This window comes from Apis dorsata, unplaced genomic scaffold (genome assembly GCF_000469605.1).
Source record: "Apis dorsata unplaced genomic scaffold, Apis dorsata 1.3 scaffold_265, whole genome shotgun sequence".
NCBI classification, from domain to species: Eukaryota; Metazoa; Arthropoda; class Insecta; order Hymenoptera; family Apidae; genus Apis; species Apis dorsata.
The window spans coordinates 1,272,950-1,287,135 of NW_006263543.1; the positions used below are offsets into that span (position 1 = coordinate 1,272,950).

The 14,186-nt window shown below is 21.2% G+C and overlaps 5 protein-coding genes across 7 annotated transcripts in view; 2 read left to right on the top strand and 3 right to left on the bottom strand.

Annotated features, from left to right (window-relative positions):
• LOC102681206 (protein C15orf41 homolog) overlaps positions 1–14,186 on the bottom strand; it is a 17,720-nt gene that overhangs the window by 1,543 nt on the left and 1,991 nt on the right. The gene's annotated exons all lie outside the window — the stretch shown is intronic.
• On the top strand, positions 501–1,585 carry LOC116185739. The gene is made up of 5 exons (XM_031510851.1): positions 501–599; positions 687–815; positions 988–1,152; positions 1,257–1,433; positions 1,535–1,585. Exons 1-5 carry the CDS (start codon positions 516–518, stop codon positions 1,583–1,585), a joined length of 606 nt encoding a protein of 201 aa, XP_031366711.1. The 5' UTR covers positions 501–515.
• LOC102673069 (zinc finger protein 83-like) lies at positions 2,442–7,395 on the bottom strand. 2 transcript variants are annotated; one of them, XM_031510842.1, is made up of 6 exons: positions 6,961–7,395; positions 6,539–6,876; positions 6,311–6,451; positions 6,180–6,245; positions 6,046–6,116; positions 2,442–3,602 (listed from the first exon to the last, which is right to left on the bottom strand). In XM_031510842.1, the coding sequence occupies exons 2-6, from the start codon at positions 6,869–6,871 to the stop codon at positions 2,462–2,464; spliced, it is 1,752 nt and encodes a 583-aa protein (XP_031366702.1). In that variant the 5' UTR covers positions 6,872–6,876; positions 6,961–7,395; the 3' UTR covers positions 2,442–2,461. The 2 variants fall into 2 exon arrangements, with proteins under 2 accessions (XP_031366702.1, XP_031366703.1); XM_031510843.1 differs by lacking the exon at positions 2,442–3,602 and adding an exon at positions 4,213–5,502.
• LOC102681510 (protein FAM50 homolog) lies at positions 8,747–11,203 on the top strand. Its single transcript, XM_006616553.2, has 5 exons — positions 8,747–8,912; positions 9,283–9,994; positions 10,089–10,243; positions 10,317–10,429; positions 10,507–11,203. The coding sequence occupies exons 2-5, from the start codon at positions 9,346–9,348 to the stop codon at positions 10,625–10,627; spliced, it is 1,038 nt and encodes a 345-aa protein (XP_006616616.1). The 5' UTR covers positions 8,747–8,912; positions 9,283–9,345; the 3' UTR covers positions 10,628–11,203.
• LOC102681334 lies at positions 11,205–13,376 on the bottom strand. Of its 2 annotated transcripts, XM_031510852.1 has the most exons (5): positions 13,080–13,376; positions 12,549–12,978; positions 11,813–11,963; positions 11,531–11,718; positions 11,409–11,446 (listed from the first exon to the last, which is right to left on the bottom strand). In XM_031510852.1, the coding sequence occupies exons 1-3, from the start codon at positions 13,176–13,178 to the stop codon at positions 11,953–11,955; spliced, it is 540 nt and encodes a 179-aa protein (XP_031366712.1). In that variant the 5' UTR covers positions 13,179–13,376; the 3' UTR covers positions 11,409–11,446; positions 11,531–11,718; positions 11,813–11,952. The 2 variants fall into 2 exon arrangements, with proteins under 2 accessions (XP_006616615.1, XP_031366712.1); XM_006616552.2 differs by lacking the exons at positions 11,409–11,446; positions 11,531–11,718 and adding an exon at positions 11,205–11,236.

A 14,186-nucleotide genomic window follows, 5' to 3' on the forward strand; every position in this document is an offset into this window, starting at 1 on the left:
TTTAAAAAAATAAAAAAAATAAAATATTATAATAAAATATTTATAAATGAAATATTTATATTTTTTGTTGAAAATTATGAATGGAGAGACATTACAAATTATTCATTTTCATTATTTGCAGAATTTATGATCAATTGACAAAAAATATATAATAAAATTAATATATAAAATTTATAATATTTTTTTATAAAAAATGTAATATAAAAAATAATAAAAAAATAATTTTTTTATTTTTATTTAATTATTTTCTAAAACTGCGCATGCTTATGTTTTTTACAGTTATATTAGAATCCCTCTAGCGGAAATTTGTCTAAATATTTTCCCTACTAAATAGGAAGGATCCATAATTGATTCCACATTTGGAACACGTGGCCATATTCTTGAGTAAAGTTTAGGATTCATTGAAAATGTAAGTTTCTTTTATTAATTATTCTTTTTTTATATTATTATATTTTATTAAATATTAAATTTACTATTAATAAATATATCATTTAATAAATTAATTTAGTGTAAACATGTCAATGTTATCGTGCCCAATTGATATAAACAATGAAGAAGCTTATAATTTAGAATGCTATACAAAAGAATCAGCTAATAAGGTATATTTTATAGTATAAACAATATAATAATAATTAAAATTAATTCAAATTATATATACTTAAAAATAATACGAAATGAAATTGCAGAGCATAATAAAGTATAGAATAAAGAAAAATAGGAAACAATATAATTTTGATTCATCAAGCCAATTAGGAACTGTACCGCTAGAAACTGTTCAAGATTTACATGTTCCTACAACAGAAGATTGGCAAGAGGTTTTAATTATTAAATATTATTAAATAATCATTAAATATTTCTTATTCTATCTAACTATGCATGTTATCTAACTACATATATTAATTTTGAATATCTATGCATGAGTATATATATTAATTACATAATTTTAAACATCTATATATGATTATATATATATATTTTAACACTAAGGAAAATGTACCAACCTATGATCCTTGGAAAAGTACTGAAAAAAAAGACATTATACGATGCTTAATAGGAGGTACGAAAACAACAAAGAAGAAATTCAAATTAGCTGAACGACAAAGGATATTAAATCTTCAACAAGAAAATACAAATGATATGAGAAATAATTTTGTGAGACTTTATATTTGTAATTATAATTTATAATTACTTACTAAAAATATAAATTCAATTATTTTATTAATATATAAATAATTTTTGTCATATTTTTTTTCTAGAAACATAAGTATTATAACTTAACTATTTCTCAACTTATTAAAAATTTAAGAAAATTAAATTTGAACGATATTGACACTTTAATAAAAAATATTGATATGAGTAAATTATTTATAAGTGAAAATAATAAAAAAAATATATTTATAGAAGAAAAATATACACAAGGAACTATCGACAAGGTAAAATAAATATTATATTAAGTATACAAAAATTACATTAAAATAAATATATATGAAAGTATATATAATATAATATAATATGATAAATATATATGTTGCAGATGTTGATATATAAATTCAAAGAATTGATGCTTAATCACTTACAAAAATAAATTTTTCTAAAGGAAGAAGTTAAAATTAGAAGTATTACATATATTATTGAATGATTAAATGTTTTCAAAATTTTCATTACTTTTAAAATAAGATATTGTAATATAGATATATATATATTTTATATATAAATGTATATATATCTATAAATAAACATAATAAATATATATATCTATAATATATAAAAATATATATATTATATTATTATATATTTTTATATATTATAGAAATATATATATATTTTTATACTTTTTTATATTAATTCTTTACTATTATTATTAAGTTAAAAAAAATGCATGTATTAAATTAATAATAAGATAAAAATGATTTATTGGTTTTATATATATATATATATGATTCCTGAGATATCCATTATAAAAATTATCTTATGATTTTAAAATTTACATTTATAATATTTGTGTATTTTACTTTATATATGATATACATATATATATATATATATACAAATTTATAATTTGAAATCATATCACAGCAATTGAATATTTCATAATAATTCAAGTATTTTATAATATTGTAATATTGTAATATTGTAATATTGTAATTGTTAGTATTAAACAATAAAAAACTTAAAATCAAACTATGTCTATATAAATCTGTTTTACATTCTATATATTATATGAATTTCTTTTATTAAAATTTTTAATTTTAACTTATTTATAATAAACTAATTTAAATAATTCAATTCTAATACAAAAGAAATAAATATTTTATAGATATATTATTGATTTTCGATTTTAAATTGATCTTTAGAAATTATACAAAATTATATAGATATAATAAATAAAATAAACATCAATTAGTATATTTTATCTTATCTTATATTCGTATAAAATTTATTTAAAAACGTAATTTTATTTTCAATTTATGTTTCGATTATTTCCCAATAATTCTGCTAATAACCATGAAGACGCTTCTTTATGATGTTGTTTTATATGATTCCGCAAATATCTTTTTTGACCAAATTTCATACCGCATTTGCAGTCAAAAGGTTTCCCATTATGTATTGCACGATGTCGCACAACTTCTCCTTTAACAGAAAATGTTTTACCGCAAATTTCACAGGCAAAAGCTTTAATACCTGTATGTGTAGTTTCATGATGAGTTAACCTTTGTCTACTTCTAAAATATTTTTCACAGTACGTACATTTATGAGGTTTATAATCTGTATGTACGCGATTATGAATATAAACGGAATTCAAAGTTCGAAACATTTTTGGACAATGTTCACAGGCATATGGGCGTTCACCGGTGTGAATTCTCCGATGATCGTCCTTTGTTCCTTTGTTTGCAAACGCACGACCACAAATATCGCAAGCATATTTTTTTAATCCTTCGTGTACATCTCTTATATGTCTAGCGAGATCTTGTTCGATACGATAAGATTTTCCACATAAATCACATTTGCAAGGTCGTTTATCAGAATGGACACGAATATGGCGTAGAAACCCTCGTTTTGTAAATATAATCTTTTTACATGTGTCACATTTATAAGAAATTCGATCATTAATTATTTGCTTTGCTTTATTTACAAGTTCTGTCTCGTCTGAATTTTGAATTCGATTGACATCATAATGTCTGTTAATATGCTTTTTTAATTCAGATTTTTTTGTGAAATTTTTTTCGCATAAATTACAAGTATAACACAAAGGCTTTTCAACATCTATAGTGGAAATTTGTTCATTATCTCTATTTTCCTTTTTTGTGTCATTTGTACATTCTAAAATTTCATTTTCTATATTTTTTAATTTATTATAATTATTACTATGCATCGATATGTGATATTCAAAATCTTTATCTTGACCATGATACATTAGCTTACAATACTGACAATAATGCATTTGAGCTTCATGCTCGCCATTCATATGATCTATAAGGTACTTCATATTTACGAAGACAATATCACATTGAGCACATTGAATGTATTCTATCTCCTCTGTGTTTATATTTTCGTTTTCGATCGTTGATATTTGCATAACAGCATCAGATTCAGCCTTCCACCTGTAAAATAAACATTCTGATATCATGTTATCGAATGCAAAACTTTATATATTAAGTTCTTGCTATAATTCTTCAAATAATATTCTTGATTGAATCTTGCATTGATTATTATGAATACATTTATTCGATTAATATAGTTTTTACTATGAAATTATTTGTCACAGATATTGTAAGAATAAGATTTTTATTTGATATGAATAAAAATAATATTTAATTCTTGTTTTTTTTTTAAATTTTTATTATATAAAAAACATGAGATTTTTTAAATAAAATTATTTGTGATGAACGTGCAGAGATGCCTTTTGCATTTATATATATTTAAACAAATTTTTTAAATGACTTTTCGCAAGTTTTGCATATATTTTTTTCTTGTATGAACTTTTTTGTGCTCATTTTTAAAGATTAAACTAAATTTTCATTTTAATACATTGTTATTTCTTGATTGATTTTAGTTTTCTATATTGTTTTTAATAAACTTTGAATGGAATTATCTATTAAATGCAACTTTGTCATTATTTTTGTTTGATTGTGTCTTCACACTATATATGTATAAGTATATGTTTTTTTATATTTTTGAAAAAAATTAAAAAATTTTTTTACTTTCATCCTGCATATCTTTATTTTATTCAAATCTTTTACATTTAATATGCTAATTGATATTTAAATCTGTATAACAATTATCAATATCGCTATCTTCATTGTAATTAAACTTTTTACAATTTATTAAATATTTACTGTTGATGAGCAATTTACAATACAAAAAAATATTTCTGAGATAGCCTGGAAAACTAATAATAATAAATGTACAGATTTGAATGTTTGCTGCCTACTATAAATTCGAAGAAATATCTATGCAGAGCAAAATGATAAAATAGCATATTAGCATGCTCGTAAAGTTTCAATATGTCTGCTTTTAATATGATTATTCAAATAGCGTTTTTGTCGAAAAGCAAGTCCACATTCTATACAAATAAAGGGTTTTGTTTCAGAGTGAATTAGTTTATGTCTAACAAGTTCTGATTTTACTCGAAATCTTTTCGAACACACGTCACAACCATAATTTTTTTCTCCTGTATGAGTAGTTACATGAGCCAACATTTCCTGCCTTCTACGAAATTTCTTATTACAATAAGTGCATGGATGTGGAAATTCATCTGTGTGCAATTTACTATGAATATATAAAGAAGCTTTTGATTTAAATGTTTTTCCGCATGAATCACATATGTAAGGTCTTTCTCCAGTATGTGTTCGTCGGTGATCTTCTCTCGTAGCTTTTGATGCGAAAGATTTGCTACATATATCGCAAGTAAAATTTTTTAGTTTTGCATGTACATCTTTTAAATGCCTAGAAAGACCACCAGAATCTCTAAATTGTTTTCCACACACATGACAAGTAAACGGCCTTTCGTCTGTATGTATTCTCATGTGTCTGAGAAAGGAGTCTTTTAACTTAAAACATTTTCCACATTCAATACATTGATAAGATTCTTGAACATTAATAATAGTTTTGTTCTTCATATGTTCACAAGAATCCTTTAACTCTTTTGTATTACTAGAACAAATTTTACATTTTCCTTTTAATTTTTTATTTTTATTTTTTATATTTAAAGAATCTGTTGGTTTATATGTTTCATTATGTAATTTTAATTTTTCTAAATTATTTGAACTATATATTTGAGAAAGTTCTTCTTTTACAATAATATCATTGTTGTCTTGTAGTTGATCAGATATTATACTAGGTTGATCAAGTGTTGAATTCATGACAGTAATCCATACCGAATCGCAATCTCCACTATCTGCAGGCTTTCTTTCTTGCAACTGGAACTTTTTTCTGTATGGCTTCCAAAATACATTCTGCATATCTAGGAACACTCTAAATGGTGTTCGCATATTACTGGACCTGCAAAACAGTCAATACTTGACTTCGAATTTGCAGCTATATGATGTACAAGGTTGTTCTTGTTTAATCCAATTATCAATGGTATTTGAGAAAATTAAGATTATTTTTCTTGATAATTCTTAATTTCATAGTCATGTATCATTTTCTCAGGATATTTATATAAATATATATATATATAACATTTATAAAATTGTTTGTAATTGTCTTTGTATATAACTATATAAATATTTTGATTGAAAGAAATCACAGTAATCCAAGTTTCATACTTCAAATTGAAAATAGTCAATATGTAAAATATTTTTTAACAATATTTGTCTCATGTGTTAAAAATTTTTTTATTCATTGCATAATAATTATTAAAATTGATATTATAAAAATATTATTTAATTAAAATTATTTTATTATAAATTTAATTTTATGAAATTAAATTTAATGTTATTTATATTGGGCATATTTTCTGCACGTTCATTATACATGTTACATAAACTCCAATATATTAATTTAACTTTTAGATTTTTTTTTTTTAAATAAAAAAATCATTACCTGTCTGAATCATTACCAGTAACAGCTAAATCTCTTGAAACTTCATCTTTCACAATTTCTTGTTGCTGATGCTATAATTAAAAGAGATTATCATTTAAGACATATATGAAAATTTATGTTATTTTTATACTTACAACCGATTCTGTTATATTAGATATAGATGTTGTATCTTGTGTAGAAGTTTCCAATTCTTCTGTTCCCTATAAAGTACATATTTTTTAAATCACATTTAGAATAGCTAAAAAATAATTGTTTTTATATATACCTGTTTTTCTTGTAAAGCATCTTGCATCTCTAATAATCTTCTTTCTGCACTCAAACATCCTTCTAATAATTCATGCCATGCTAATAATGTAGCAGCACAGTGATAACACAATTGTAATGGAAGTGTATCATTTTCAGTTATCTATGAAAGATATTTTATATAAATTTAATATATAAATAATCTATATGTGAATAAAAATTATATATAAAATAAAAAATAAATGCATACACATATTGGTAAATATTTATGTATTTTATTACATAAGTCATGTTGTAAACCTTCTCCTTCAAATATTGGGATTAAATGATCATTGGTATTAGCACATATTCTGCATAAATTAGACCAGGAAAATTGTTCATTACATTGAGTTACTGTTGATTCTTCATTTGAAACTTCTATTACATTTTGCTGTTCAGTTTGAACATCAGTTACTACAAAGAATCCTTCTTCCTCACTTTCTAATTCAGTACGTGTATTTTCATTAACCATATTCTTTACAGTTTGAATTAAGATTGAATGTTCTTCACATGGTTCTAATATAACAGGATTTTCAGATTCCATTATATCTATGATATTGAATGCAAAAACTAGATTAATATTAAAAATATAATTATACCATATTTTAAAATTCTATAAAGATATGTACTTACAAAAAAATTAATTATTATAAAAATATAAAGAGTGCTCTTTACACTTTGCATGCACGATTAAGATAATAGAAATTTTAAATTAAGTTTCGTTTCTTTTAAAATTTCATTTTTTTTCATCCATATATAGGATATTTCAAATCATTCAAGACATTATTCGGATTCATTATTTTCTCATTTTGAATCACTTAACAAAATAAAAAATTCATCAAATTTTTTTAATTAATAATCATTGTCATAAATCTTTACAAAGTTTTAACTCTTTACATGACATTTTCGCGCCGATTTATTGGATTATACGAAAAAAATAGATAAAAGAATATCGTTGTATACATATAAAATATATAATTTATTTTAAACTGTTTTACTAAATAAGATATTTATTTTATAATTGTAATATCTTCTCAAATTTCATATAACTCTTTCCGACATGATAATACCATAGACAAGATACAGAATAGATTTAACATTCAATTTTTTATTCCATGCCTCGGAGTATTAAGACCATATATTTTAGTGTCATCCTTAATTACTGATTCGATTGCAGAATAAGTTTGTAACGTTCTTAATAGTTAGAATTAAAATTAAAATTTCAATATAAAATTATAAACAAGAAATAAAATAAATATTTTGTTGCACAATATCTTATAAATATACATGAAATACTCTATTTTATAAATATATTTATGTAAATTATGAAACATAGATTGGTGGTTCTATGTTATTATGTATATTTTTTATTATTATGTTATTTTTATACAGAATAATTAGAAAAAGTTACTTTTAGTAAGCACTAATTACAAATAAAATTTTATTTTGCAAATTATTTTTATTTATTTCAAAAAAATATTAGAAAAAGTTTAAGGAAAAAAACATTTTATGCATATTATTTATAATTTATTTTTTATTTTATTAGATTTTTACTTATAACTTATTTTATTTAGAATTAATTTCCATCTTGAATTAATACATTATTAATTTATAAATTTATTTCGTAATGAAAATTAATATATTATAAACTATGTCTCCAAAAATAAAATACTTTTTCATTAAATCATATTTACTAGCATAATATTTGTAAATTTGCAATATATTTAAAAATTTAAAAATCATTTATATATGATTATTAAATGAAATATAATGATACACAGCATCAGTTTGATATTCCGTACCTCTACGATCATGTGATCACGTGGCAAAAGTAAACTGGACAAAAAGAATAAATAATAGAAGAAAAACAGAAATAAGATAAAAATATAGGAATCAATGCTATCTCCAAAGTACTGCAAATAAAACTAATATAAATAACATCAATACAATAAGAATATAAATAAAGTAAGAATTGATCACCATTATTATTTCTTAAATGTCAAAGGCAAGATAAAATAAAGATTAAAGATTAGCGTCATCTTTTAAATATTTTCAAAAAATAACTTTTGCAGAGATAGCGTTGATGAGAGTTCTTATCTACTCTATCCTTGGTCTTTTTATTTTACGTATATATGTATTCTTTTTTTTTTATTTACAACATTTTAGAAATGATACTGATTTTAATATTTTGTATCAGTATTATACAATCAAAAAATTCCCTATTTTTAGTACTATATAATATATATAATAATACTTTCCTATATAATTAAGTTAATAATTCCCTAGTTTGTGTTAATAATTCCCTAGTGTACATAGTTACAATTTCTTAGGTATAATATAAGTTAGGTTGGTATTAAATTTAAGTAAAGAAATTATCAAAGAGAGCAAAGGGAAATTTTCACTAGTTACTATATATTACATTATGTGTATCATGTACTGTTTTACACAAAGAAGAAAATATATTTTTAAAAGTTAAAAAAATTTAATCTAGAAAGTGTTGAATAATTTAATTTTTCAATTTTGACGATTTCATTACTTATATTTTTTACTTGTATACTTGTATACATTTTATATGAAGATTGGAGGTATGCAAATTATTAAATTTCAAAGTATAACACAAAAATTAGAGGTTATGTTATGTTTTGTTTATGATTCAAATTAAAATATATTATGATACTTCTTATTGAGTTTATTTTTTTTAATGTTACTATTATAAAGTATTTATTATTTGCAAATAATAGTAATAAAGCTAAAAATAAAAAATTTAATAAGTTATACATTTTTTGTTTTATTAAATAATTATAATATGTAATTTTAGTTTTTCATATATCCTTTTTTTTCACAAAAATTGTTCATTTTATATTAATTTTTATTATTTTTAACGAATTACAAAGATATTACATATTACTTAGATATGTTATGTTTCTAATTAAAATATTATCTTTTTTATTACAGTTTTTTATTTCATCAATTTAAGAATTTTTAAAATATATTCCTTTAAGATATATTATTAAAAAAATGGCACATTATAAAGGAGCAGCTAGTGAAGCTGGCAGAGCCATGCAGCTTATGAAAAAAAGAGAAATTGCTCAACAAGAGATAGAATTAAGAAAAAAGAAAATTGAAGATGACTTAAAAATTCATAATATAGAAAACAAATTTGCAACACATTATAATGCTGTTGAACAACAATTAAAAACATCTACTATTGGTTTAGTTACTTTGAATGAAATGAAAGCAAAACAAGAAAATATAGTAAAAGAACGCGAAAGAAAATTGGCTCAAAAAGAAAGAGAAAAGGAACAAGAAAAAGAAAGAGCACTTGCTGCAAAACAAGCTGAAAAAAATAAACAAAAAAAGCAAATACAAGCTTTGTCATTTAATTTATATGAAGACGAAGCAGAATTTTTAGAAGGAGAAACAGAAAAATCTGAAATATTAAAAAATAATGATATTGGACCAGTAATAAAAAAAATAAAAAAGAATCCAGATGTAGATACAAGTTTTTTACCCGACAGAGAAAGAGAAGAGGAAGAAAATAGATTAAGAGAAGAATTAAGACAAGAATGGGCTAGAAAACAAAATGCATTAAAAGAGGAGGAAATTGAAATTACTTTTAGTTATTGGGATGGTTCTGGCCATAGAAGAAGTGTTATTATGAAAAAAGGTAAAGGTTTAATTATTATTGTAATAATTGATATTTTTTTTCATGTATTACAAGAATAGTTTTATGCTAATTGTTATTAGTTTGCACTTGTTAGGTAATTCTATTTATCAGCTTCTTCAGAGATGTTTAGAAGTTTTAAGAAGAGAATTCAGTGAACTTAAAACGATTATGGCTGATCAGTTAATGTATGTTAAAGAAGATCTTATTTTGCCACATCATTATACATTTTATGACTTCATTGTAACAAAGGTAAATTTAACATAAAAATTTTATTTTATAAATTTACATGATGTTATTAACATATTATTTATGCTAACTTTAGGCAAGGGGAAAAAGTGGACCACTTTTTACATTTGATGTTCATGATGACATTCGTGTTATGCATGATGCCTCTGTTGAAACAGAAGAATCTCATGCTGGAAAAGTATTGCTTAGGTACTTTATATTTTTCATCAATCAATCAAACTATATATGATTTTTATATATAAATTATTAATTATATTTTATTTCAGATCTTGGTATGAAAGAAATAAACATATATTTCCTGCTAGTAGATGGGAACCTTTTGATCCAACAAAAAGTTATGATAAATATACAGTATCAGATAAAAATAGAAAAAAAGACAAAATTTAATGAAAAATAGATTGTATAGAAAATAATTGTACAAAACCTATTAATATATGTTGTGTTCAGTAAAGGAAATTTAAATTTTAGAACAAATTTCAATTTTGTTAACTATATATATTCAAAAAATATTAATATATATTAATAATATTGATATTAAATAATTATATAATCAATTGAAACTTATAATTTTTAATTACTTATTATAAGTAAAGATTGATATAATTTAAATTTTGAACTAAACATTATATAATCTTATATATTTCAAATAATGTATAGAAATTTCATAAAGATATTTTATAAAAAAAATATTTATAGTGAATAATATTTTATTTAGTACTTTGATAAGATAACTTTATAATAATATAAAGTTAATATTAATAGAAAAAGAAAAATTATTTTATTATATTTTCATTCATTATATTCATTTTCAGTGTCTTTTATAATTGATAATGGATCTATTATTTGAACTTCCTTTATATCTTGATCTATCAAATTATTATCAATATCTTGTAAATTTTCTGTTGATATAGTATTATGTATTGAAATTACACTATTTATATTAAATATATTGTCATTTTTTTTTAAAGACTCTTCTTGTTTATCAGATAAGTTTTGCTGAAAAATTTATTATTTATTAAAATAATGTTAATTAAAAAATTTTAATGAATTTTATTATTAATTTACTTTTTTATTTGTTTTTAATAACATTTCTGTTATTTCTATATCTTTGCATGTATTTATGATGTATGGATTAATATAGAAATCTTCCATTGTATTATTTATTTTCTCAATATAACAAGTTGAATTAATAAATTTCCATTTATCCTTTAGATAAGAAATAAAATTTAAAAAAATTAATAATACTTAGTAATTTAATTTTATAAAATTCAATTTATTAATATAACTTACTTCGTTATCGAGATTTAAAAGACTTATTTTATCTTCATTTTCACATAATTGTTGTTCAGAATTACTTGTCTCGAATGAGTTGTTAGTGTCATGAAAATCTATTTTTGTAATTTTTTAGAATTCAATTTTTGTTAGATTTTTAATTATATAAATAAATATAATAGATATACATATATGATATATACTATCTAAAATGTTCGGCAATAATGTTTTTGTTTATTCGAAAATATATTAAAAATTATTATTATTGAATTCTTTTGTACATTATTTTTATTATCATACCTGTATTTAGTGTAGTGTATTTTGGACATAAATAAAAAAATTGTCGTGTATTTTCTGCTAGTTTGCCAGTTTCACATGGATTTGATGCTAAAATTTTTTCTAGCCGTTTTCGATTTTCACATTGATAAGTTAAAGTTTCTTCAATTGCTTCCTATTTTCATGATTAAAATGATTTTATTTATAAAAATAAAAATAATTGTTTTTTCATTTTATACAAAAATTTTACTTTTATTTTATCATTCATTATATGTATAAGATTATCAAGATTTTCCACTTCTAAAATTTCTTTTTGTATATTCTCATCTTTTGTATCATTTAAAATATTAATGTCCTGTTTCCATTCATTTTCAAGCAACTCCTCATTATATAACTCCTCATATTGAAATTCTAATTAATTAATTAATAAATAATTTGATTTATTGAATCTAAGAAAATACTTATATTACATATTACTAAATAAGAATAATAAAAATATTAAGATATCTAGCAAAAGAAATTTTATATTGAATATTTAAGAAATATTTAAAGAATTGTTTCAAATTAAATAGTTTCTATAATTATATAAATATATAAGTATAGTATGATAAATAAAATGATCATTTTCGAACATATTTTTTTTTAGAAAAATGCAATAATGATGATATAATTTAATTGTAAAAATTATCTTAATATATCAGCATTTGTTTATTTTTTTATTTGATATCGTTATTCGTCGAATTATTTAAAATAAAAGTACCTTTTTTTGTTTTCCATGAAATTTTCATTTTTTCTATTTGATCTTCCACAATTGAAAAATCATAAAAATCCTTTGTAATTGAATTCAGAGATGATTCCGATGTAGAGTGATTGGTTTGTAAAGATTCTATTGACGATGATCGAGTCAAATTTATAAATGATATTTTATCACATTTTTCAATAGTTTTCAATGCAAACTGATTTTCATTAATATTATTTTTAGGAGTATATATAGAATTTTCTGATTTTATTTTACTTTCAGTTGAAATAAATGAATGATTTTGTTGTTCAATATTAGATTTAACCAAAGATAATGATTGATTATCGTCGAATTTACTACGCAATTGTGATTGCGTTTTAAATTTTTCTTCATCGCTGCTATCTTCCGTGTACAATTCTTTTTCTGATATCCATATTTCTTCTTCTTCTTCCTTTGAAGATATTGAAATTTGATTTATTTCGATTTATTCAATGATCGCTTATTTCTGAGATTAATTATTAAATAGAAATTTCATAGAATTTGTTAGTTCACCTCCTTTTTGATTTTAATAACAAGTTGAGATTTTATTGCAGTTTTCATAGACTGTTCTTGCAATTTTGGATTGCTTGTTGTTTTGTATGTATTGGCCATCTTATTATTAAATATCAGGATGCTATATAAATAAACATATAATTTCTTAACTTAGCATATTAGGAAATGACGAATATGTTTAATATTATAAAAATCATTGATGAATAAAAAGTCAATTTAAAGATCGTGGTATAATAATCATAACTTTTTTCAAGATTAGCTTTCTTTTCTATCCTTTTGAAAAAATGAAAAATTAGTAGAAAATTGAATGTGATTATGTTCTTTAAATTTTTTCAAATTTAATTGTAAGTTTAACTTAATTCAATGTATGCATGTGATGTGTTCTTGAACTAAGAAAATCTGGAACAAGACTGAAACGGATTAACGGATAACATATCACAATAAGTGCAAACAATTTAAATTTATGATCACTTGAAGTTACTATAATTTGAAATTTAACGAAAATGTTTTGTTTTAATAATTTATCAATATTATCATATTTTAAGAATGTATGATAATTTTATATTTAAATTTCAATTTTGTTAATTTTTATTTATTTAATATTTTTTAATTTTATTTTTTTTTAATATTAATTAATTATAATTATAATTAATTAATTTAATTTTATTTTTTTAATATTCGATTAAAAATAAAACTATTTTCGTTTATCAAATTTTATCAATTATGAATGTAAAAATCATTTAAAAAATAAAATGCATTATAAAATTTAATGTAAATTTACATAAATTATTTTGCAAACATATATTTGTTAGAATATATTTTATAAATTCTTATTTTAAAATCATGAATTAACAAAATTTTAGAATATTATCTTGATTCGAATATTATCGCATATATATTTGAAATCAAATATAATGAGAAATGGGATTCACGTGATAATTTTTTATATAACTCTTAATGACAAGTCTTATCAAACATTATATGGATTTAATTATATTCTTTAGATTTAAAATGTTCACGACATTATTAAATTCTATTTATTATAGATATATATATTTATTTTATATATATATATATATATAATTCTATATATTATATATATATATA

Excerpts from the sequence above, each read along its gene's own strand:
- LOC102681334 (XM_006616552.2), bottom strand. The coding sequence starts at position 13,178 with ATGGCCAATACATACAAAACAACAAGCAATCCAAAATTGCAAGAACAG. Across the intron at positions 12,979-13,079 it reads TTATTAAAATCAAAAAGGAG|GAAGAAGAAGAAGAAATATG; the intron begins GTGAACTAACAA and ends ATATCTTCAAAG.
- LOC102673069 (XM_031510842.1), bottom strand. The coding sequence starts at position 6,871 with ATGGAATCTGAAAATCCTGTTATATTAGAACCATGTGAAGAACATTCA. Across the intron at positions 6,246-6,310 it reads ATGCTTTACAAGAAAAACAG|GGAACAGAAGAATTGGAAAC; the intron begins GTATATATAAAA and ends TGTACTTTATAG. Across the intron at positions 3,603-6,045 it reads ACTGGTAATGATTCAGACAG|GTGGAAGGCTGAATCTGATG; the intron begins GTAATGATTTTT and ends TTTATTTTACAG.
- LOC116185739 (XM_031510851.1), top strand. The coding sequence starts at position 516 with ATGTCAATGTTATCGTGCCCAATTGATATAAACAATGAAGAAGCTTAT. Across the intron at positions 1,153-1,256 it reads ATGATATGAGAAATAATTTT|AAACATAAGTATTATAACTT; the intron begins GTGAGACTTTAT and ends TTTTTTTTCTAG. Across the intron at positions 1,434-1,534 it reads CACAAGGAACTATCGACAAG|ATGTTGATATATAAATTCAA; the intron begins GTAAAATAAATA and ends TATATGTTGCAG.
- LOC102681510 (XM_006616553.2), top strand. The coding sequence starts at position 9,346 with ATGGCACATTATAAAGGAGCAGCTAGTGAAGCTGGCAGAGCCATGCAG. Across the intron at positions 10,244-10,316 it reads ATGACTTCATTGTAACAAAG|GCAAGGGGAAAAAGTGGACC; the intron begins GTAAATTTAACA and ends TGCTAACTTTAG. Across the intron at positions 10,430-10,506 it reads GCTGGAAAAGTATTGCTTAG|ATCTTGGTATGAAAGAAATA; the intron begins GTACTTTATATT and ends ATTTTATTTCAG.